The sequence below is a fragment of the Phyllostomus hastatus genome, unplaced genomic scaffold (genome assembly GCF_019186645.2).
Source record: "Phyllostomus hastatus isolate PE091 unplaced genomic scaffold, TTU_PhHast_1.1 phas_scaffold_585, whole genome shotgun sequence".
NCBI classification, from domain to species: domain Eukaryota; kingdom Metazoa; phylum Chordata; class Mammalia; order Chiroptera; family Phyllostomidae; genus Phyllostomus; species Phyllostomus hastatus.
In genome coordinates, this window is record NW_025334037.1 from 14,953,362 (window position 1) to 14,979,045 (window position 25,684).

The following is a 25,684-nucleotide window of genomic DNA, read 5'->3' on the forward strand; positions in this document are numbered from 1 at the left end:
CGCTTTATCGTGGTGGTCTGGAAATGAAGCCACGATTATCTCTGAGGTATGCCTGTACAAACATGTCTGTACCTCTGGAATACGACCATTTTGACCTAAGAGTCTCATTTCGGTTTCAACACGATGGAGCCAATTAGTATTCTCATCAAATTGCTTCAGTTCCTCCTCTCTTTTCTTCTGTAGGTAGCAGCGACGGGTTTTCAACATTGCAAGTCTATGATCTCGTTTGCAAGTGGCCTGAAAAACAATGCATTTAAGTCAACTTAATTTTTAGGGTATCTGATGCATGTGATATTAGTAGAGTATTATTTTCTTATGAGTGTGCAATTATAGTATATTAAGGCTACACTTCCATACTTAAAGCTATTTCTTCTTTGAAATCTCACAATATTACTGCTTGCAGGAAAAAATTGAGTTGTGAATCATTTTTATAAAATTACATGTCAAGGGTTTTTGGCTTTAAGAAACACAATGGCCAAATTGAAGACTATAACTTGTGTGTGTGTTAAAATATGTTCTTTTAAATGTTTCATTTGAAAAGTCCATACATGGTCTGATAAGTTCCATAATTTCCTTCCCACGTATGCTCTTTATCTTCCCTTCAATTTGTGACGAAAAAGTGTTCTAGTGCTCTGATTTTACCTGTAAGACCTTCAGGTTGGCTGGTGTAAATGACAGAAAATAGAGCTTGTAACAGAATGGTCATAAATATCTGATCTTGCCTGATGAATAATGGATATTACAAATATTTTCAGTGTTTTATGTAAGCCTGACTTGGGATCAAAACCAGCCTTTTGGTTTCTTACCCCAAGGGTCTCGCACACTATCATAGGAACTGTCGGCCAGAGCATCTTGACCTGTCTGAGCTATGTGCCAAAGAGACACTGAACTCTATAATCACCAAATATGATGGCTGGAGTGGAGATAATAGATCCCCATGGACTAAAATATGGCCCTACAGCTGATTTTGGAAGTAGGAAACTACATGAAAAAAAGAAAAAAGAACAGGAACTACATTTGAACTGGGTCAAAGACCTTACTCTCTTTAGGAGATAAATTCTTCTTCCTTATTATTTTTTATAAAACATGTATTGACATTTTAGGGAAAAGATGGGTATTAAAGAGACTTGCAAAAATGTGAAAGACCATCACTCTTCTCACTGCCATTTTGTTTGTTTTACAAAACATAAACAGTTATTTTTCATTATAGTATTACTTATGTTATCATGCAATAGGTCATTCAATTATTTTTAAATTAATAGATGATTAATTAAAAAGAATCATGTATTAAAAATAATACATGATTATTGTACTATTATATGATTAAAAATAATACATGATTATTTTTAAAGTAATGTATTTTTGCAAACCTGAGTTTAAATTTCTAATATGGAAATATTGGTAGGCGGAATACACATGAACAAAAGCTCTTTGAGGTTCCAAAAATAATTTCTTTAAAGCAGAAAGGGGTCCTGAAAAGCTGAAAAGTTTAGAACCACTGCTGGAGCAGAAAGGAGGATATATGGCTTCTTGACTTTCTTCTGCTTATCAGCAGGTCTGTAAGCTTAGGCAAGTCAGTTTCAGTTAGTATTCAGTTACCTCATCTGAAAAAAAATGAACAAAAGCACTGTATGTGCCAGAGGCAAGGCAGTTAAGTCAAATTGTCTTTATTTTGCTTTAACAATTATAAATGTTGTAGTACTCTTAAAAAAGGGCAGAAAATGACCTGTGGGTCTGAAGGCAGTCAATATTTAATACCAAAAACCCCTAAAAGGTATGTTTCGAATTTTTACTTCTTTTGTTCATCAAATGCATCCTTTATGACAGATCTCTGTATTTTACATCAGGGTATGCCTATTGAATCACTGTTCTGAAACAAAGAAGTGTTTCAGTGAAATTCTTAAGTATGCATGTTAAATTCTGAGATTAAAGTAAAATATTCCCATTAAAGTTTCAAAGAGCTTTATATATTTTATTAACAAAATTCTAAGAATACTACAAAAGATCTTGGGTGTGAACACAAAATTCTAAAATTTAGGTGTTACTACTGCTGTGTGCAAAAGGACCAGTAATAAGGTGAACTCATTATTTCACTAAAAGTAATATGCAGATTATCTTTACGTGGTCATACAATTACCCAGGAGCTTCACTTTAACACTAATCTCAGAGTCCATACTCTAGAACCACTTTTGGCTGAAACAATGCCAGGAGATTCTTTTAGCACTTCTGATAATAAACCTCCTTTGGAGAGTCCAAGAAAGATATAAAAGTTCTTACCTTAGCAAGCAGTTTGGTAAAGACTAAACACCTCTGTGTATAAAAAACAAAAACGCAAAGAAACACACACACAACCTCCCCTCCAAACTCAGCCTCTAGATATCTCCCTATGTTTTTAGATAGTTTAAATACAACCAATAAACTTAACAGGTTTTATCTCCATTGCTTACCTGAGCTCATAAGAATACCTATAAGCAACATACAGATGGAAATAACAAAAAGTAAGAAATCATAAAAGACAAGTGGGTTGAAGAAAAGGCTACTAAGCAGAAGAATCAAGATGAAAACAGAAAAAAAATTAGACAAACCAAACCCATCCTACTATTATGTCTTAATCATTGTAGGCATTCACATTCAATATTCAATGGTATTAGTAAAAGAGTAAAATAACTTTAAATTAGTCTGGGATTAAATAGCCCAAATTTATTAATTGTACTAAATAATAATCAAATGTCTAAAAAGCGACAGCCTGTTTCTAAACTCTAAGAATGTGCTATTCCTTTGCTCCAAAGACGGGCTTTTGACTACAAAAATAGCTTTCAAAATTCCTGGCAACCAAAGTTTCCACAATCTGGCCCACTACTGATTGTCAATAACTCCCAATGTGGCAAATATGTTTTAATCATGTGCCATCTCCAATCCATTCATGGTGTTTAGCTCTGGCAACTTCAGATATAGAAAGAAAGAGTATGCCAATCAATAAATGGTATTTGCTATGCATAAGGGATGGGGGACTGGCAAGAAGTTTTCAGTGTAGTTATATACTTCCATACATACTGTCCTACAAATATACTGTGTTCTGGTTAAACTGATATCTATACTCTATACTATTTCTGTTTGTTTTTCTACTATTAATACTCTCATGCAAGGCCCAGTATAAATCACATTTCTCCAACAGGAACCCTTTCTTAACCACAAAAATTGGGAGCCACTGTTTTCTTCTTTGAATTAACTATAGCATTTATGGTACTTATGGTATAGTAGAATGATTTCAGAGTACAGACTCTGAAGCCACATAACCAGCATTTAATACTGGTTCAGCCACATTAATTAGGTATTTAACCCAGAAAACTCACTCGAGTTCTCGGTGCCTCTGTTGCTCACAGATGGTGGTAACGTAGGATCTACCTCACAGACTCATAAAAATTACTAAACAAATCATCCCATGGAAAGGACTCTGGAAAGCACCAAGTGCTTTGGCACACAGTGCTCAATAATATTAGCTGTTTTTTATTAATGCACTACTACTACTTAAATGATAGTCATTTAGTGCCTCATTTGTATATGATTTTATTGCTTGACCTAACTTATAAATAATTTAAGGGCATACAATGTCTCATACTTTTATTTACTTATACATTGTGCTTACTATAATGCTTTGCCTGTAAGCAAGTGCTCAATAAGGTCTGTTGTTAAAAGTTAAGATACTAAGTTAGTATCAGCTTCCCATGATTGAATTTGCCCTCCATCCTGGCAAGAAACAAATCAGATAATTACATCCTCAGATAACTGACATTTATTTAATGGATATCTATATAAAACTGAAAAGAAATATCCCTGCTAAAAATCAATCTATAAGTGCAAATAATTGAGCTAAACACATAGTATAACACTGTTTCATACATTAAAAAATGTAAATAATTTTATATATAATTGTTACCTCTGGGAAGATGAAAAAAGAAAAAAATGCATTTGTGATGGAGGTCAAAGAGGACTTGGAAGTTTTAAGTGAAAGCTTTTTAATAAGTAACATATGAAATGTATCTCATGCATTACTGGTGTAATTAAATTACATAAACACATAACAAATAAAATTAACCTTGTCATCACTGAACACCAAAACTGAGGAAAACAATTACCCAGTATTTCCAAAATGTTTATTTTTCTGATCTGGGGTGATTTGGCTTTGCGCATGTCTGTCCAGGTATACAATTTTACTTTTATCATGCCAAGAACTCACACTTTTTGAGTTTATATCTCACTAGCCCTAAAAAATTCTAAACCGTAAACTTTTCATAATATAGTTTCTCCTTTTGCACTAATACACCTCCAGAATATCTATTAGATGAATTCATGATTTTTCAGTCTATCCTTCATGTAACGTGTTCACATTTGCTATCTTTTTATCTTATGATCCTCAGACGTCCCCGCTCCTTAACCCCCTCTCCAGCTGTCCTGAGCATGTAAAAGGCACAGGGGCACGAGCGCAGGCATTGGCATCAGCTCTCTGAAGTTCAGGTCAAAGCTCTGACACCCGTGAGCCCTGTGACCTCGGGCAAAATGAATTCTACATGCCGTTTCCTCACCTTATTTATGAGGATAATAATCTTATGTATTTCAGATTTTTTCAGAATTGAATGAGTTAATATATATAGACTCATTGCCTAGTGTTGTATCTATAAAGCAAATTTTTAAATTTCAGTAAATAAATCTTTAGTTCCTAGACATTTCATTTGTTTTCTCCTCAGATATTGATGTTCTTTTTATCTTGACTCACTTATTGTTAATTCCTTTTGATGACTTATTCATTACAGTTTTTATCAGATTGTGCTATTATCTGACGTTCTGGGTATTCTGTCACATTTGCTAAGTCCACTGATTTGCTTATGGAACAGTGTTCCTCGTGTTTGGAATTTTGGACAGTAAGTTCTCACTGGTGGTATGAGCTGTGGGTGTGTTTTGCTAGGTTCATTTTGTGTTGCTTCTGCCCAGTTCCACATGGATTTTCACTGGTATGATACCATTTTCTATGTTAATTTCTCACCTTAGAAATTTGCTAAGTGAAACACATGAATTATAAAAATTCAAATCCCAAATCTTGTGAGAGTTCCATATAACTATAGTGAAAGTCTTCCGTGAGGCCTTTTTCCTTATCCTAGGCTTGGTTCCTTGTCTTCCAGTGCTAGCTGGTAAGATGTTTTCTCCTGGTGTACTCCCCATACAAAGGGCGCAGGCCTGAGGTTCCCAGCTCTAAGTGGGGCCTGTCATTTCCAACGCACTGGCTCCCTTGGGTCTGTTTTCTAAGTAGCGGTGTACATCAAGGACAGGACAGTAAAAGTGGTCTCTGTGTGTGGAGAGGGTGGGCACTGCATGCCTACATTAAATAATAACACCAACTAAAAGTTGCTCTGTTTTTTTTTAGTGCCATGCAAGGGCAAGTCTAACACTGTCAGTGATAAAATATTCTTCCCTGGAAAAATAGTCTGCCATTGGTCTAGTTGAAAACTATTGCTGTATCTGGGGTGGACAGCTCCCACTGCCCCAGCTGCGGCACTCAGCTCCCCTTCAATGTTAACCTCATTCATGTTAGGCCTTCCAGCAACTCTCGCAGAAGCAAGTTGTCACTGATGTTCTTTCTTGTCCTGTTAACTATACCTTTAAAACAATGTTTCCCACATCTCCTCTAGAATTTCCAGGTAGTTGTAGAGAATGGGTGATTAAGTAACTCTATCAAATTTCTAGAACTGGAAGTTGCCATGTTGTTAAAAGGATATGGGGGGTTAAATGATGATGGAAAAAAATAAAATAAAGTTGTTGAATACCTTTTCTACTTTGTCTTCAGAACACATCATTTCTATTTGTTTATGGCACTGTTGTTGATAGAATGACTTAAGCTCATTTTCTTTAAGTAACATTTCCAACTTCAGATATTCTTGCCTAATTTCTTCTCGATTCTGGAACAAGCAGTTCAGAATTTCTTGAAACCTACAAAAGATAAAAGACATTATATAATCTCATTAATTTTGTGGCAGATGACAGAGTTTATTTAATGAAATGCATAAACAAGAGAGATACCACCCAAGAATGAGACTCAGTGATAAATGGCAAATTAGTTAAAGTGACTATTTCCTATTAAATTACAAAAACGTTTGGAAACAGCTATTAACTGTTTTACTACACTGGTTCTCCTTCATGAAAGATCATATTAAAGATATATGTATTATAAGGCCTCTGTTATTAGTCATACACTATATTTTGCTTAGCAAAAATAGAATATTTGTAGGAAATAAATGATAATCTGGACCTGTACGTACTACCCCAGTTCACAAGGCCCCAAAGCAACCCAGCACTGTGTGTTGTTCTGGTGTTTGCTCACTGTGAAGAAACGAGCAGTGTGTGGCATAATCATATGGAGCCTCTCTGGTCCCCTAGGGAAGGTGAGAAAGCCTGTTTTCCGCTTCAGAATTTGTTAGAGTGAAAACACACCATAAGGCTAGGGACCCCCTAAGCCTGGCTAAGAGTCAGTGACACTGGCCATGACCCCAAATATCCAAGTTTACAATGTGGTAAACGAAGTAAAGCCACTCTAGAGTGTTTCCTCAAAAGGGCAGTACAGATCTAGAGAATCAAAGTTGGAGAGTCTGACCCATATCACCTCCAAATGCATAAAGATCTCAAGCTGAAAAACTCCCCTGAAAGCCCGAGAATGACCCTGCAATCCCACAGCTGCTAGGTTGACAGAGCATTCGTCACAGCAACACTGTGATTTCATAAAACATATTTATACTTTTAAGTCACAGACCAGTTCTGAGCTATAGCAACAGTATAAAGAGTATAGTCACACACAGGCAAAATTCTCAAAGAAAAATGAACTGTGAAGACTTTAAAATAAAACTGTAACAAAGTACATGCCCTTAAAAATAAATGGTCTTTGGCCAAATTTTAGATATATTTGTAGGGATTTGTGGTAACAACACTGCCAATTTACGTCAGTAGTTCTTAATGAAACTCCATTGGGAATGAATATAAACCACAATACATCGACTTTACTGCAATTTTGTCAAACTGATAAATATTTCATAGAAAGTATGTACGGACATTGCAATTTCATTGTATTATATTACAACAATGCTAATGCCAGTAAATGAATTGATAAGTCATCTTTAGGTTAAAACCAAAGATAATTTCTTAGTTTTTCTTTAATATTTTATTCAAGAACATAATTAAATATTTGTCAATTTTGTAATTTTGTGGTGCAGATTTATTTCAATAACTGGTGTTTAGTGTTCAAGATGAAAGAAAGGGAATTAGTATCAAAGCTTGCTAAGGCACTCCTTAAAAAAACAACAACAAAAAACTTCCATCCTTTTAAAACAGAACGTTTTAAGAGATTGACAAATAACTATTTTCTAGTCATTTAAAACATTTAAGTAACTAAAAACCAAAAATCTTTGTTAATTATCTTAGATGATATATAATGAATATTAAAAACCACACAATTTTCTTGTTATAGTCAAAAGTTTTATAATTATTCCACATAAAGAACAGTCATATTTCCTTTTTGATTATCTTTCCAAATACTTTTGATAGATGTTAAAAACTGCATTACTTCCCTTTATCTATTTAAGCTTCATAAACATGTTATTTCTAAAGACACTCTGCAAATTCATGGCATTAAAAGTTCTATATAACAGTGTGATTGATATGATGAGAGGTATTTCATATATTTCAGGAGATACTTTTAAGGGAAAATAACAAAGGCTATAGGGTATATGATTCTATTATTACCTACTTTTCTACATACAAGTACATTATTTAACATACTGCATTATTTAAAACTCAAAGTTTTTATTGTTGCTCAAGTCAGGGTGAAATGTAAAAAATACCCAAACAAATGCTTATTTGAAAGCTCAGGCCATTGCCCTCCTGAATCATTTTATCAGAGGAAAGGTCCAACAACTGGAAGACATCATCAGCTCTAGAAGTCCAGTAACTTGTAAGGTGGGACTTGGTAACCATATACAGTTAGCCAGTGCTAAGCAATTACATGCAAGCAATGACTCCAAATCTGAGCAGTGGGTGACTTCTTTAAGTTTCAAGAAACTTACATCAACAAAGAGATGACTGGTTGCATGAAGGCCGATCCCACATTTGATTAACAAATAAAATAATAACCAAACTATTAATGATACATCAGCTGAAAGCTTTCTTTGATAAGATGAATAACAAGGAATCATTTTTACTTGTTATTTTTTAAAAGACACTATAAAATTAGTGGGATATACAAAAAGCATTACAAGATTAATAAAATCTAACAATTTTATTTTGACAATGGATTGTTATGGTTATTAACAGAAAATAATTTAGACACCTGAGAAAATCTCCAGCATAAACAAAGCTCTTATATAATAATATATAAGTTAACTTTCCTATACATTATTATATTATATTATGTGTACTTGAAACCTATAAGATCTCATTAACCAATGTCACCCCAGTAAGTTTAATAAAAAGGTAAAATATCTAAATTTAAAAAAATATTTAAAAATATAGGTCAACTTTATACTATATGGAAAACTGATTCATTGTCATTGATAAATAACTTTAATTCCTATGATAGTTGTGAAATACCACAGTATGGGAACAAAAGGATTAAGATTTGAAAGAGATGATTTTTACAGTTCTTATTCTTATCTGCTAAATTTCAAAGGACTATTTTAATGATCAGATAAAGTTAATACGGCCCTAAAACTCATGAAAAACTATGAAGATGAATAAAAAATACTGTTTTTCAAATCATAGATATTTAATGTAAATTCAACATACAAATCTAATTTATAAAAGGTGTTGCAACCTGAAACTAAATTGAGGTCACTGTTGACTAGTCTTAGGTACTCTTAGAATTCCCAAACAGTGTGAATAATCAAGTTGTGGTTAGTTTCTCATACTAATGGAAATAGAAAATTGGCTCTAGGAAATGTCAAATAAGTTTCACTTTAAGCAAAGCTGAAATAGATTTCCTTATTACAGGTCCTCTCAAAGCCTCCACTATTCTGGTGTACTTTGGAAATCTTTTATTTTTAAATGATTTTATTTATTTATTTTTAGGGAGAGGAGAAGAGAGGGAGAAAACATCAATGTGTGGTTGCCTCTCACATGCCCCCTACTGCTGGGGACATAGCCAGCAACACAGGCATGTGTCCAGACTGGGAATCAAACCGGAGACCTTTGGATTTGTAAGCTGGCACTCAATCCACTGAGCCACACCAGCCAGGCCTGTAAATCTTTAATATTCCTTAAGGAGTAATTTCCAAACTTGTTTGATGCAGGAATTCCCTACTGTCTTTTAAAACTACTCAAGATTCACAGCATTTGAACCATTTGGACCAGGGTCCCCCAAACTCTGGGCCACTGACCAGTACCTTCTGAGCCTGTTAGGAACACACAGCAGGAGGTAGGCTTGAATGTAACGCGCTTAAATCATCCTGAAAGCATCCTCTACCCCAACATCTGTGGAAAAATTGTCTTCCACAGACATGGTCGCTGGCACCAAAAAAAGTTGAGGATCACTGATCTAGACAATTTGGAAAATTGTCTTAATTGCTTAGGGAAAAAGTACTTTTGAGTAATGTATATTAACAGCTTTGTTTTCTTTTAAATTTACCTGCAAAGAAGCTTAGTGTGAACCTATCAAAATTCTGTATCAATTTATATCCTTGAGAGATGTTCTTTTAAATAATTAACCACTTAAACTCATTAAGTGGATTATTATGAGTTATAGATAGCAAAGAGAAGGTACACAAAATTTACATTAAGTACACAAATAATGATAATGCCAGGTGTAATCACCTGCATGCATCCCCTGAAATTCATGTTGGAACCTAACACTCTTAAGTGTGATTAGGAGGTGGGGCCTTTGGGAGGTGGTTAGTTCATGAGAACCAAGGGCCCACAGAGGAGATTACTGCTCTTATAGAAAGGCCCCAGAGAGGTCTCCCTCTCTTTCGGCCATTTGAGGATTCAAGAAAGTCTACAACCCAAAAGAAGGCCAGCACCCAACCATGCTGGCACCCTGATCTTGAACTTCCAACCTTCAAAATATTTTTTTTTGTTATATGCCATCTAGTTGTCTGGTATTTTGTTATAACAGCTCCGGTGGACATACCTGAGAAGACAAATAAGAAAACCACTAAAAACTAATTTCATTAAGTGACATAATTGGCTTCACTGTCTCCATACTACATCTAAGTCCTGGTTCTCCTCACTATCTGTATAATCACAAGGAAAATTAATCGATCTCCGAAGTTGTACCATATAAAGACCAATCAGTGACTTCCAGAATTCAGCTGAGAATTTATATGAAGACATACTTATACAATATCAAAACATCTAACAAAATTCCAAAACAATAAAACCTCAAAATACTATTTTAATGTCAATTTTACCTTTCAATTTCTTTTTTTTGAGGGTTTGAAATCATTAACTTTGCTTTGTTATTTTCATCAGTAAAGGCCTTCTGTTCTTCATAGACTTTTAGTTTTTCTTTTAACATTAAAATCTAGTAGAAAGAAACACTAGTTAAAACACAAAACAAATTGCCTCTATTAAAAACTTGTCCACAGAAAAATTTTAGCCATGAAAATAATTGAACAAGCCAGATTTCAATTGTAATAGAAACACATGTCAAATTTTTAGACAATTAAGATTGCAGAATACCATAAATGAGGAACTGAGGGAAATTAACATAACAATGTAAAGAGTAGACATACCTCTTTCTTCTGCTCATTACAGATCTTTACATACTGAGTTATATGACTGTCAAGGTGAAGAACATTGCTCTTCAACTGTTAAAAAGATGGAAATTATGATTGCATACAGAGAAAGAAAAAACTCACAATCACATAGTTATATATATGAGGAAAATGGCATTATATCCTCATAATTCAGTACATGAATTCAGAATTTGTGGCAAGTATAATCATGAGACAATCATGATCAATTACGCCCATGTTTAAAACTCATGACAAGAAGATATGTTGAGCACATGAATAATGTTGATGAAATGTTAAAGATATTGCCTTATTATCTGAGAAAAGGTATTCTTAAGAATTGTCAAGGCATTCATTTGCAATATAATAAAAGTTGCCCATTTTCTTTTTCCTCTGACTTCGAAGAAATTCAGAGATAATTTTAAGATCCATCCAACTTGTAAGTTCATCTAGAGTTTAACGAATTATTAGATTTTATACTTTATGTAATAATATGGGCCTCTTGGCAACTATTGAATAGTACAGTAGACATTAAACATGAAAGTCCAAATAGCTGATTTTGAGGCCCTGCTCGTGTCTCAATTAAAGGACTTAGAATTCAGCACTCACAACTCTGAGCATGGGATTCCTCAAATGTGAAGCTAAAAATGCCTTTGACAATGGGTTGGTTTACAAATTATATTAAAAATGTGTGCAAAAAACCTTTGCCCATATTCTACAACCTTTAGCAACAAATTATATAGATAGTACATAAACAGTTCTCTGAGGAAGACAATAACCCACTCATGTTCACTCAATGGGAATGGTAGAAGGGTGGAACTCCAGGTCTTTTCAAACCCTTAGATCCTATGATTTTAAATATATACATTGTTTGATTTACGTATCTTTTCATCACTCCAAATTATTTGCAAAAATGCTGACCTACACAATCATATTGCTGGAGCTAGAGACTGGTTACATTAATACCATAAATGTAGAAATAAATGATTCTTAGAAGGCTACTTACTTTAGAAACTGAGGCAGATATTGTATCTATTTTACAGATGAAGTAACTGAGGTTTAGAGAAACTAGCTAACATGTCCAAAGCTATCAGGTAGAAAGTGTTGGTGGTAGGCTAAAGCAGAGTGTCATCCTTGGCTGTCACAAATGTATTAAATAAAACCTCGACTAATAATTTCAGGATGCCACCAAAATATCATGAGCCACAATGTGGAAAAGTTTGGAAAGAAAGGCACTAAAGCACCCTAGCTCCTAAAAAACTAAACAATACTATCCATTATACATGTAATAAAGATGGTTAATGGTTTAATTATTTAAGTTAATGTTCAATTAATCATAACCATAAAGGTATTTCTAACACTGTCTCCTCATTCATTAGTAGAAATAAACCTCTTAATATTTTGTTAGAATTACAAAAACAATACGCACTGAATACTCTTACAACAAAGGCAGAGCAAACACACTTACAGAAGACTTAATGTCCTTCGCACGGTTAGCGTACTTGAGAGTGTTGTATGTGTCATCGTAGCTCATAGACGAAGGGCTAATAGCAGCTATCATTATGGTTTGACAGTTGCCTCCAAGAGAATCCTTTAACAAGCGAGTGAGCTTACTATTTCTGTAAGGAATATGCTGATTTTTTCTCTGAAAAAAACAACAAAAAACAACAAAAAGAATTCTTACGTCATTTTTCACATTTAAATGCAAACCTGCTACCACTTTGCTTTAAGAATTCAAGCACTGCACAATTTACCCAGAGTTATGATATAAATGGGGATCTAAATGATGATAATAAATCTTATACTATTCCATGAATACATAAAATGAATATTCTATCTAAAACTATATCTCCACCTGAATAAAGTAACTTTAGATAATAATAAAATATTGATATTGGCTCATTAGTTGTAATAAGTGTACCATATTAATGTGAGATGTTAACAGGGGAAACTATGTGTGGGTATATTTAACAAAATTTTTCTGTATTTTTATTAGCACCTTTTCTGTATCTAAAACTATTCAAAAACAAAATATCTACATAAAATGTCTCCATTCCATTTTTTAAAAAAGAAATTAAAATACAAAAGTAATATATGTCCTAAAGTATACTTGGAGGAATACTAAGAATTCTGCATGGCACAGAGCTGCTTCTCTCTAACCATCTAAAATGGATAAAAAAAAATTATAATTACATTTTACAGATACTTCATCTGAAAGCAAACATAGTTCTAGAAGAACTTAATTTTTCTAGGTTTTCTTTTACTTAAGATACAGTTCTGACTTTAATAAATTTTCCAAGATGTACAACTGCTATATAAGTAAAAACAGAGCATTATAACATTAAGATAAAAGGTTATGTTACGCAATATAAATCTTTCATATTACAGAAGAGGAAAACTGAGCTAAGTATAAAGTGAAACGAGTCACCTTGGGTCACACGGCTGGTAGTTCAGTTAGAAATGAGCACTCGGTCTCCTGACTCCAGGCAGTACTGTGCTACCCATCACAGTAGCCTTTCCCAAACCGTGCAATGTACATTGCTGGTACTTGTGATGATTTTACACATATGAGACATGCATTAAACACTGCCTCATAAATGACTCTATAGGAGTCAATTGCTAAAAGTTATTAAGTCGGTATGAAAAAAATGCTATAGTTTAAGTTTAGAAAATCAGTCTCTATACCATGCTGTCTGCCTACGTGTTTGAAATTTTAACTTAGAATATAAGTCATCTTGCTTTTGTAATCTTCCTACGATTTCAGTATTTATTTTAAAAAAGGACCTAAAATTTTGTAGTATTTTATACTAAACCAAAATGCAACATTTTAAAAAGTTTAACACTAATTTTTGTAAAGCATTTGAGCCTGTTTTGAACTTAAATGACTGTTTTAACTTAAAAAGTCATTTTTTAACAAATACTGAGATTGTCAAATATGCTGCCTTCTAGTAAACACTTCTGGCATAGGGTAGATGTAAAATAGTATTTTTAAATGCCCCAAAGGCATCTAGTAAACATTATCTTTAGGTAATTTAATTACATTTTGTATCTTAAGTCTTTCTTAATCTCTAAGAAAAATCAACACTCTTTAATATTTAACTCAATTTTACAGTACTACTAACCAGAACAGATTTAGTTTTTCCAAAATGTGTTTTGTGTTTTCATGCCAATTCAACTATCATGCTTGTTGCGTAGTGATCATTAAATGCTAATTTTAAAAATTAAGTTCAAAATAAGTAATGAGAAAGTACCATAAAATAATAACTACCACGAACAACAATTAAAAAAAAAACTAACCCCCCCCCCCCCAAAACTACCAATCTGATATTTAATATTTTTCATTCAACAAATTCGGTCATAAAACTAAAAATTAAAAAAAAATACAGAGCCCTAGCTTTATTTGATATACTAGGCTCTCTGAGATCTTTGCTCTGTTTATAAAAATTATTGTTATACTCTTGAAACTTAATAAGATCTTTAAAACAAAATTATATTAAATAGTATCTTCCTAGAAATTACACATACTTCAATAGTTCAAAATATTTAAACCCACATATAGTATCTACCTTTGTATCTGCTAAGGCATTGATGACATTCCCAAGAGCTAGAAGTGATCTATTGATGTTTGTGCCTTCTATGAACCGGCTCCCTTTAGCGCTGGTGGTGCTGGCTCTCTCCGACCCTGCCAGGTCAATGAGCGACATCTTGGCAATCCGGACATTTTGATCGATACTTGCTGTTTTGTCTTGCTGTCGCAAATAAATCTTTTTGAAATTACAGAATAGGAAAAATAAGAAGATTTAACAAAATTAAAAGGGAAATGTATGCTTTATGTTTTTAAAAAGCATGAAATCAAGATTATTTTCATTTTAAAAACAAACCAAACAAGGTATAATCGGACTTGGCCGATACCCGAGAGTACTGGAAGTAATTACCAGAGTTAGGTAGGATGAATTGGAAAATAAAACGTGCACCAGAAGGAAAATAAGCCCTGGCTGAATAGAAGGTCAAAACGACTACCATTTGCACTCTGGTAACCCTTGAATCAGAACATGGAATTACCTGAGGTGCAGGGCCTCTAGAAATAAAGCTCCTAAGACAAAACGAAAGGCAGTGGACAGAATGCTGTGCGTATCTGCAGCAACTGCTCCCAAAGGAAAGCTAAATCTGAATGTTGACCCAAACTGAACAAGAAATTAACTCCAGTTCTCTAAACTGTTGAGCATAATTATAATTAAAAAAATGAAACATATAAAAATAGCATAATAAAGAATACATGTTCATCTGCCCATCAGAATAAAGTGTAACTTATTCAACTATATTAAGCTACTCTGTCATGTAACTAAAATAAATTTGGTGCATACTTCAGAGAGATGGGGGAAGTTAGCTGTTACTCCATTATAGAATCCCTTTGCTAAATTTCCTTACAAAGTTGAGTCTAAGAGATTTTGGAAAACTCCATGTCACAGAGAAACATTTCTCTCAAGACTACTGATAACTAAACAGCAGTCAGTCATACAAGACTAATAAAATTTTGTGGGCTGAAGACTTTCTGAATGACTTGATTGGCTCAAATATTTACTCCTTCAACTATAATAATTTCTACAAAGTGAGTTCTATACAGCATAATCCAGAGTAAAGCAACATAACCATTTGGTTTTAATAGAACTAGAAACTGTAAAGATAGTAACAAGTCTATGCTTTAGTCTAGAATTGTATTCCTAAAAAGTACTGCATCAACTGAATTGCACTTCCTTAAGGAACGCAACTACTTTAAATGGTCATTATGATTAAATGTTTATGTTATATTATTTTTATTGTTGACACTATTACAGATATGAATCAGTATCTCCCCCAATTCATTGGTTCTGTAACTCTAGATCTGGAAAGAGAAAGTTTGCTCTGAATATAAGATTATGTTTTGAAAATACCAAATATTTTCATTAATTTAAAGAAAAGAAAGGAAACACACACACACACCCCTCCAATACTTCCAATTTTTCTATCCTGTATCTTTAAACAGGTAAAAATATACATTTCTTATTTACAGCCTCTCAATTCTAAATATTCTTGATAGAATCTTCCCAAAGCTGCAAAGTAAAGGGAGAGCTTGGAAGTAGAGAAGTTCACAGATGAAGAAAATTCTTTTTTGTACATGATAAAACCACCATCCATAAATTTGGCTTCCTTCACTTTAAATTCAGCTCTCAGAGAGATAGCCCAGTGGCCTGTTACCTGGAAAACAGCATGAGAACGAGAAGACGTAGCGTTCATATCGGTGGGGTGTTGGGTCCTGTTTTTGTTCCCGTTATCCAATAACTGTAAAATCTCCTCTGAGGACTTGGGCTAGAGAAAATTTAAAAAATATGTACAAATTAGCCATCAGTGTTTTAATTTTTAAATAAACTTTCAACAAGCAAGAAGACTTTTAAAGGTTAAAATAAAAGGTAAGAAAATGCTTTCTATATTTAATTCCCATTAAATATAGACTATATCATTTGCTTAGTACTTTGGTATTACATGAGGAATAAAAGATAAAATCTTATCCTCTGAGAAGACAAAACATAAATGTATTAAGCAGAATAATACATAATATTAAATGTTCAAGTGTATTTTAAAAAGACAAGCTCATTTAATTATTTCAAGGACAACAACATGAGGTGGAAGATATACCCTGATTATTTTAACTTTGCACTTCATTATTCTTCTCCCTCAAGCACAATGAAAAATAAATAGACAGTTAAATAATCACACTTGCTTTTTAAACAAGGGGGAAAGTTTATAAACATACCTGATGTAAAGTTAACCCCTGGACAACCACCCCTTTTTGGGCATCTTCTCGGACAGCAAGTGGCCCTGAATTTACTAAGAGGTCACGAATCTGTTCGTTATATACCTTAAAATGAAAAAACAAACAAACCAACAAGAAAAAACCTTGCTTTAGCATTAATGTTAAAACAAATGATGATATCACATATAGGCATGCATTGGTGATTTCAGTTTATATTAGAATTTTATCTTAATGACAAACAGCAGTTCGTTTAGTTAATCTCTTTCTTCTATTGCATGTTGCCGTATCTAATTTTCTACCATCTGAGAAAACAGATTTTAATTACCTACGATTGAAATTGAAATTTAAAGATGGACTCATTATAGCTTTATTCCATAATTCCTAACTTAATGATTTCAGTGAAACAGAAATAAGACAGCTGGAACTGTCTTTTCCTATTTCCTGGAAATGTACAGTACACACATTCTTGGGAAATTCTAGTGCATCTGAAATGTAACTTATATAGAGGTGGCATGGTTGTCACTGGAGAAGACAGTCTTTATTTTATGATGCCCAAGTAGTCTAAACTTCTTAAATGTTACAGCTCAAAAGTTAAGAAAACCCATATTCAAGGCTGGATGGTATTTATTTCATTTATCCTTCAATTACATTAATTTGAACATATAATTCTTAATGATAAATTCCATAATGTTAAAGGAACTAAAAGGCTCTAAGAGGTTAAGGAATTGGTCCATGGTCATGAAAGGAACAGCAGAGCAAGAGCTAGAGCCCAAATGCCCTCACTCTACTGCATGGAATTAAATACACATCTGTATTTTATATCTCTGGCAGTTTTTATAAAAAGTTAATTTCTTTAAGTAATGCATAGAAAAAGTACTATTAACCTAATTTTAAGAATTTACTAAAAGTATTAAGTTTTCTACTTGCTAACCAAATGACGACTACAACAGATATCTTCATGTTCTAATAAATAGCCCATAGTGATAATTCATTGCTAGTAAAGTTTTTTTTTTTACCATAAATGATAACCATTTTTAAATGTAATAAACTCTTAAGAGTAGTAAATATCAAGAGATACTTTCTTGGTTCTTATTTTTCTGAAGCAGCAGTCACTGTTCTAATGCTTCCCCTCCCCCACTTACATCACACAAAACATACAATTAGAACACTCTCAAGCCAGTCTACACATCAGTTACCTGGGAGCTCTTTAAAACACAGTTGCCTCAGCCACCATCCAGCCTATTACATTAAAATGTCCTGGGGGGGTGGGTAGGGGGGACAGGTGGGGAGAGGCTCAGACATGTCTATTTTTAAAAAGCTCCACGGCCAATCCCGTACACAGCCCAAGTGGAAAACCATTAGGTTAGACATTGCCTTGCCAATGATAAAATGAAAGTAGATTAAAAGAAAAGAAAAAGAACTAAAAACATTATAAAAATAACAAAAATTCAAAACTGTAACAGTTATGAACGGATCTAAGAAAGAAATAATGAATATGGCCATGCTCTTTTCCTATGTATATGCAGAACAATCATTTTCAATACTTTACTATAGGAAATGAATTTAGTTCTCTTTTATCTTCAAGTTCTATAGACTCAGAAGAAAAATTTTTAGCAATGTGCATAATCTTAATGAATTTGTGAAATGTGAAGAAACTCTCTCAGTAGGAACCTAACTGTAAGGTATCAATAAAAGAGCTGTGACTAGCAGCATTTTCTCTCTGACACCACAAATGAATAGGCAGTAAAATCAGAGATTTGTGTTTCTGCACTGGTTTCTGAAACACTATCTGAATGCAAAGAACGCCTGCCACTTAGTTATGCTTTGTTGAATGTCAAGCTATTAAGAGGGTAGGAGGCCTCCAAGAAAGATGGGGTATGTCAAAAGGGCCCCGGAGACAGCATGGAGAAGCCTCGATTGGCCAAATCTGGCACAATTTCAACATATAAACATATAATTACAGACAGGGATTATAATCTATTGAATAATGTTAAGAATCCATGAATCCACACTAATACAATAAAGGAAAGAGAAGCTCTTCTTATAGTAGACAGCCAATGAATAAATGTAGACAAAATTATGGAATTTAAAAATCACTGTCATCTACCATTATAGTAATGGTTTCCAGCATCAATCATCACTGGATGATAATACTAACATTAAAGTTTGAGTAAGAGGATATTTATATTTTCTCCCTGCAGAGAACTTATTAATTATAAAAGGTATTATAGTATCCTGACAATGAAGAAACTTTGCAGATACCAGCATGATGAAACAGAACAAAGTTAGTTAACATAGCCAGCAATGGGACTACTAACCACGTAAGTCTCTTGATATGATGTCAAAAGAACACAGAGTCACTTCAGTGTTATTTCTGCCAGTGCATAACCCATATCTAATCGTAACAAACCCAAAGGGTTTTATGACAATGACATAAAGAAAAATAAGTCCATATTAAGGAGACTGAAGAGATGACAGCTGAACACAACTAAGGATCTTGGTTTTTTTTTTTTTCAATAAAGGGTATCACTATAATCATTAGCAAACTCTCATTAAACTCTCATTAACATCTATCAATTAGATAATAGTGTATCATTAATTTCCTGAGTTTTGGTAACTATTTAGTGGTTATTTAAGAAAATTTCCTATTGCTTTAAGTCAGTAACTTGAGCAGTTTAGAAAAAAAAATACAAGTGCGCACACACACACACACAGAGCAAAAGTAGTAGATTGTTAACACATGGTGAATCTGGGCGAAGGCTATCTGGATGTTCCTTGTACTAATCTTGCTACTTCTCTGTATGTCAAAAATTGTGCAAAATAAAATACTTAATAGGCAAAACAGTAATATGTATCGTAGTACTTGAGACCAAAAACCTCAATGATATATATTTATAAATATATTCCTGTATGATAGAAAATTGTGAATGGACCACAGAGCTTCTTAAAGAAAGATTTCTCAACACTAATGATTAACCTAAAGAATGATACTGCCAACTTACCTCCAGATAAGAAACTGCAGTACTACATACTTTCTCTTCTTTAATCTCATCCATGGATTTGTACAGTTCTAACAGGGTTAGACACATCACTCCAGGCTCTGTAGCTGATCCTAGCATCGTGTGGGTCTTCCCAGCTCCAGTGGCACCATATGCAAGTACTGGGTTTTTATGAAAAGGGATCAAAGATCTTTGTTATGACATATACCATTACTACAGCCACTGTGTAGTGGATAGTTCCATTGGATATGCTGAACAGTAAATTTAAACCCAACAGATCCAAAATTAATTTATAGTGTTATCGTTAAAGCCGGGCAATGTCAGCACAAATCTACTCTCTTATATTCTCTATTCTGTGAATGGAACCATCACCTACCCATCTAGTCCTGCACCCCCATACCTGCTCCCTATAGCAACCTAATAAATCTTAAGTAATCAATTATTAGTCTCCCTGTTAGTCTCAGTCTTCTTTAGTCCACCCCCTAGAATCTGTACAATTACTTTTATGGAAAATAAAATCTGAGTATGTTAACCTTTTTAATAGTTCCACAGTCCTAAACAAGAAAGCTCAAATTCCTTGCCTTGAATATCATTAGACATTCTAAGAGAGGGTACCTGAGTCTCTCTCTAGACCAGGGGTGTCAAACTCATTTTCACCGGGGGCCACATCGGCCTCATGGTTGCCTTTAAAGGGCTGAAATAATTTTACGACCGTATAAATGTAACTACTCCTTAACTAATAAGGAGTTGAAATTATACTCAGCCCTTTGAAGGCAACCGTGAGGCTGACATGGCCCCCGGTGAAAGAGTTTGACGCCCCTGTTCTAAATTCTTTCTTTCTTGCTGTGGCCTAGGTATACTAGATTATTTAAAGTTCTCCACATGTGCTGTTCCCTGTCTATTCCACTGCCTTTGTCCTGGAAAATCCCTCTACTTGTTCCAACTAGAGAAGTTCCAACTGTTCTAAATATTCAGCACAAATGTCACTTTCCTGTGCCTTTCCTGACAGTCTTGGGCAGAAACACATACTCCCTCATTTGAGCCCTCAGTACATGCCACACAACCCTCAACTCTATCACATTATCACATTGTTTTTCCAACTGTGAGCTACACCAAGACAGAGGTCACGTAACCTTTGCACCTACCAAATCGTAGAGCAGGCACTCAATACCAGTTAGTTGAGTGAATGAATTCTAAATAGAAGCCATTTATAAAATTCCTTTTAAAATTTAAAACAAACAAAAATATTATCTTAGGCAAATTAAGTTTCCATCCAGTAACACATAAAAATGATGTTTTTTCAAATGCAAAAAAAAAAGTCCACGTATGGCAAATACCCATCACAATATTAATTTAAGGCAGTACTTCTTCATATTATTACTGATGAGAATATTTTTGTAAGTTAAATCTTTTTACTAAGCTAAATGTTAACAAACTTCACAAATACTTTTCAGTAGAATGAATTAAAGTGATGTATGTTTCACTTTGTTCTATTTCATGTAAGCCCATAGTAAGAAGTCTTAAGACAACTGGATAAGAATATAAAGTATGGAAGAAACTGAAGATTCAGTGTTGTTTTGATAGGTTTTTTCATTTCAATTTTTCAAAACAATTTAAAAAATCTCTAGAGACATTACAGAGGTTCACCAATGAGGAAAAGAACATATGCTAAAAACTAGAATCATAGCAGTTATAATCCATAAATCACATTTCATTTTTGTTTGACCAGCAGGGCAAGTCTTCTTTAATAAAACTGAATGAATCAGTGAAAGACAAGGAAACATGTTATAGTTTTGAAGTGTCTTTAAAAAAAAGTCATAAATTGTGATAATTCCAAAAGTAACATGAGTATTAATAATTGTGGTAAGTGCCTTGTAAGCACTGAAATAACTGGCCTTTTGGATATGTCTCTTTCTAGGAAATCAACATGGCCAGTTTGAAAAGCAAATTATTATAGTTCTATTTAGAGCACCAGACATGCTTTTTGGGCTGAAGATATTCTAAAAGAGCACTTGATACCCAATTAACATGGGCTTTTAACATTTTTATTTCAAGATACTATAAAATGATTTCACTCATACGTGGAATCTAAGGAACAAACTGAACTAACAAGCAAAACAGAGACAGACTCATAGAGAGAGAGCAGGCTGACAGCTCTTGGGGTAAGGGCTGAGGGGTGGAAGGATCCAACCAAAAAGAAAAAGAACTCGTGCACAAGGACAACAGTGTTGTGACAGTGGTGGGGGGTGGGGGTGGGGTGGGGTGGGGGTGGAGGTGGAAGAGGGTGTAAGGGGGATTAAAAAGTACTGGGAAAAATACAATAAAAATAAATTACTAAGTGCTCCAATAAAAAAAAAAAGATGTTGTAAAGAAAAATGGTGCTATAAAGAAAATGCCAAAAGTTCAGAAATGTATGATTATTCCACAGGGGTAGATGGTTGTACCAGTAAACAGTGGAACTACTTATAAATACAACCTGTGGGAAATCTGGCATCAATTACAAAGCAGCACGTGGTTTAATAAAAAGAAATTGAAAGGACTGTCTATAGGGACCATAGCAAGACCATGAAAGTCAAAGTTTCACAAATGATATGTTACATATGATGACTAAATTTCAAATAAAGTTTACATTTACAGTGAAAGTCTACAGAACTTAAGAATCTTTACCAAACATGTACCTTAAAATTGATTATATTTAGAAGAAAGGGTCAAGTACATGTCCTTTCTAATATAAAACTAAAATCAGACAAGAAAATTAAACCCCAACTGAAATAATTACCTGTGCAATTATATCCATTTAAAAAACTCCGAAGAATTGGCTTAGTAGTGTGTTCAAAAACCTCTAATTGAGTTGAAGTTTCATCAAAAACAGCATCAAATACAAATTTAAGATCCTTATTTGGTCTCTTTGTAATATCTCTATTTGCAGTTTTCTTTCCATGGAAAAAACTGATTTCTTGTTGGTTGGGATCAAAAACTAGAATATGCTTATCCACAACATGGGCAACTCTATGGAACCCAGCTGCCTTTTCCTTTGTGTTTTCAGGACGCACACGGACAACTACTTTCATGTGGTGACACAGGTCTTCCTCAGTGACAGACATTGTTGATTATCTTGAGTCCTTTGTTCATACGAATGCCTAAATACTTCTCTAAAATTCAAAAGGAAAATAAAGTGTTAACATTAGTTCCATGTGTATGCAAAATGACTGGCATGTAGTATTCATTTTAAAAAGGTGTTAATTTTGTTCCACTCACCCAGTAAATGCTACTGGAAATATATACACAGTTGACTGTTGAACAATGTGGGTTTGTACTGTGCGGGCCCACATATATGCAGGTTTTTCAATACTATAAAGGGATTTTCTCTTCCTTATGGTTTTCTTAACATTTGTTCTTTATCTTACTTTATGGTAAGAATATAGTATATGATACATACAAAATATATCTTAGTTGACTATTTATGTTATCGCTAAGGCTTCCAGACAACAGCAGACTATTAGTAAAGTTTTGGGAGACTCAAAAGTTATATATGCGAAGTACACCAGACAGAAAAAGTCAAGAACCATATGATTTCACTCATTTGTAGGATGTAAAACCTAAAGCAACAAATGAACACACAAAAACAAATAAAAACTCATAGACACAGACAACAGTATGGCAGTTACCAAAGGGAAGGGAAAATATAGGGCAAAGGGGGTGAAATATAGTGACAGAAGATTTGACTTTGGTGGGCACACAACATTATATACAGATGATGTATCGTAGAATTGTATACTTGAAACCTATATGATCTTATCAATAATGTTACCCCAATAAATGGAATTAAAAAAAGGAAAAAAGTTATATGCAAATTTGAATGGCATGGGGCGGGGGGAGATAGTGGCCCTAACCTCTGCTTTGTTCAAGGGTCAGTTGTGTGTCTGTGTGTGTGCATGTACACACATTTGTTTACTTGTTTGTTTGTTTTACTCCTTGGTTCAAAATCTTCCATTGGTCCTTCATCTTATTCAGAGTACAAGTTTAAGTTCTTTAAAGGTCTACACTTTTCATCTTATGTTGTATTGCTGTCCCCTTTGCTCACACTAGACCAAGCACTCCAGGAGGGTCTTCCCATTCACCGTTCTCTCTACTGCCAAGTACTTAGCTAATTCCATCACTTCTTTTCGAGTCCTTGCTCTATTGTTGCCTTCATTAAAATTACCAACCCAATTCCTAATCAGCCTTATTCTGTTGATTTTTTCCATAGCACTTACCATCTGCTAATTATATACATATATGTTATTTATTTTTGTCCCTTCCAGTTAAACTAGAAGTTCCTCAAAAGTGTGTGTTTTTTAATTTCTGTTTTGCTTATTATGTGTTCCAAGAGCCTAGAACTGCCTGTCATACGGCAGACATGATATAAATATTTGACAAATAAATTAATGAACACTAAAAGGGTTTTTTAAATGTTCTTCTTGGTCTTAACTTCTAGATTTCACATTATTTTCTGGATTGTGGAGGCTCCCATATTATTGATCTGTTAGTTTATCTTTACTCTTTTTGTTATTGTGAGGCAGTCATACATTCAGACCATATTTTTAAAACCTGCAATTACTGATGTACCCTAAACTTGCATCATTACAGAGCAGTGACTAAGATCTATATTCAGAGACTGTGTCTCTGATTAAACCATGGGTATATACAAACTCCGTCACCTTCATACCCGGGCTAGCTAATTGATGCACCATTGAAATTATATTTAACACAATAAATCTCTGAGATTCAGGTAGAGATGAGCCTGGTTTTCCAATTTCCACTGCCTAGCAGCTTCTAGCTAAGATCACGTTTACTAAAAATTGTTCACAAGCCAGGCTCTTCCTTCATTACCTTGATATGATTCTGAGAGATCCTTTCCTGTTCATTCCCATGACCCAAACTAAAATAGTGCTGGAGCCCTTGTTTAAAAAAAAAAAAGAAAAAAAAATCAAAGCTAGAATTTCTGGGTAGCCTACCTGTGATTGTACATGGAAGTCCAGAGTCTGACTAATATTTCAGGTAGAGATTTATCAGGATTTTGTACATGCCACTGAATTTCTTTGCATTGTGATATAACCTGATCACTCTCACTACCATGTAGACAACATGCTACAGGTAATAGAGGCTAGTTAGGTCATTGACAAGAAATGATGTTGTCAACTCACAACAGGGTGGTGTTCAGATTCTGGATGTATTTTAAAAGTCAAGATAATAGAATTTCCTGATAGATAGAGGAAGGGTATGACAGGATGACAGGATTCAAGAATAACTCCAAAGTTCCTGGCCTGAGTGTTAGACATTAACCGAGATAATAATAGTATCAGAGGTTAGAACGGGTTTTTTATTTTATTTGGAGGGGGCGGGGTGGGGCTGGGTGGGAGGAAAGGAAGACCAGGAGTTCAGTCCTGGATACCTTACATTCGAACATTTTAACAGGCATCCAGGTGGCAATGTTGAAGCAGTTGGAAGCCAAGTTAAGGATGTAAAGACTATCCTCAGAGTATAATGCCATTGAAAGCGTTTAAAAGTTTTTAAAGCTTAAAATGGCACTGAGAGTTTTGGAAAACTTTTAAATTAAAGAGGAAGGAATAATCAATTGTGTTAAATACTGCTAATATGTTCAATACTCAATAAGAGGTAACCATGGGATTTAGCGAAACAGGCTAATATGAAGAGCAGTTTGGGGGGAATGGTGGGACAAAAGCCAGAATAGGAGAACATTCGGAGAGTGAAAAGAAACTATTACTGCAAAAGTGAGCAAAGAAATGGGGTGGGTGGAAGGGAAAAAAGGTTTAAAAAAAGAAATTTCATTTGTTTTTTAACACTGGAAAAATAACAGCAATGATAAAGCTAAAATATGTCACAAAACCATATACTTTTGGAATGAATTCAAGTAAGGCCAAAAGCAATCTAAAAGCAGAAGACAGTGGACACAGCACTCCCTTTTTAGGACTCTGTCCTTCCCCAAAAATAGAATGCTGAAGAGGAAAGATGGTCATTTGGATTCTAACAGTCAGGTCCCAAGTGAATTACTATTCTGCTCTTTCTTCATCCTTGAGCGTCTGTCTAGCCAATTCCCACAAAGCACCTATAGCTCACTTCTGTGA

At 34.1% G+C, this 25,684-nt stretch overlaps 1 protein-coding gene across 1 annotated transcript in view; it reads right to left on the minus strand.

The window, feature by feature from the left end:
* Positions 1-25,684, minus strand: part of KIF18A (kinesin family member 18A) — a 76,286-nt gene that overhangs the window by 44,538 nt on the left and 6,064 nt on the right. Inside the window, exons 2-11 of the mRNA XM_045825468.1 lie at positions 22,336-22,708; positions 19,560-19,717; positions 16,558-16,662; positions 16,002-16,112; positions 14,333-14,530; positions 12,235-12,411; positions 10,767-10,841; positions 10,443-10,555; positions 5,820-5,982; positions 73-237 (exon numbers count right to left, since the gene is read on the minus strand). Coding sequence (XP_045681424.1) covers positions 73-237; positions 5,820-5,982; positions 10,443-10,555; positions 10,767-10,841; positions 12,235-12,411; positions 14,333-14,530; positions 16,002-16,112; positions 16,558-16,662; positions 19,560-19,717; positions 22,336-22,660 — 1,590 coding nt within the window. The 5' untranslated portion in view covers positions 22,661-22,708. The remainder of the gene's footprint in view (positions 1-72; positions 238-5,819; positions 5,983-10,442; positions 10,556-10,766; positions 10,842-12,234; positions 12,412-14,332; positions 14,531-16,001; positions 16,113-16,557; positions 16,663-19,559; positions 19,718-22,335; positions 22,709-25,684) is intronic.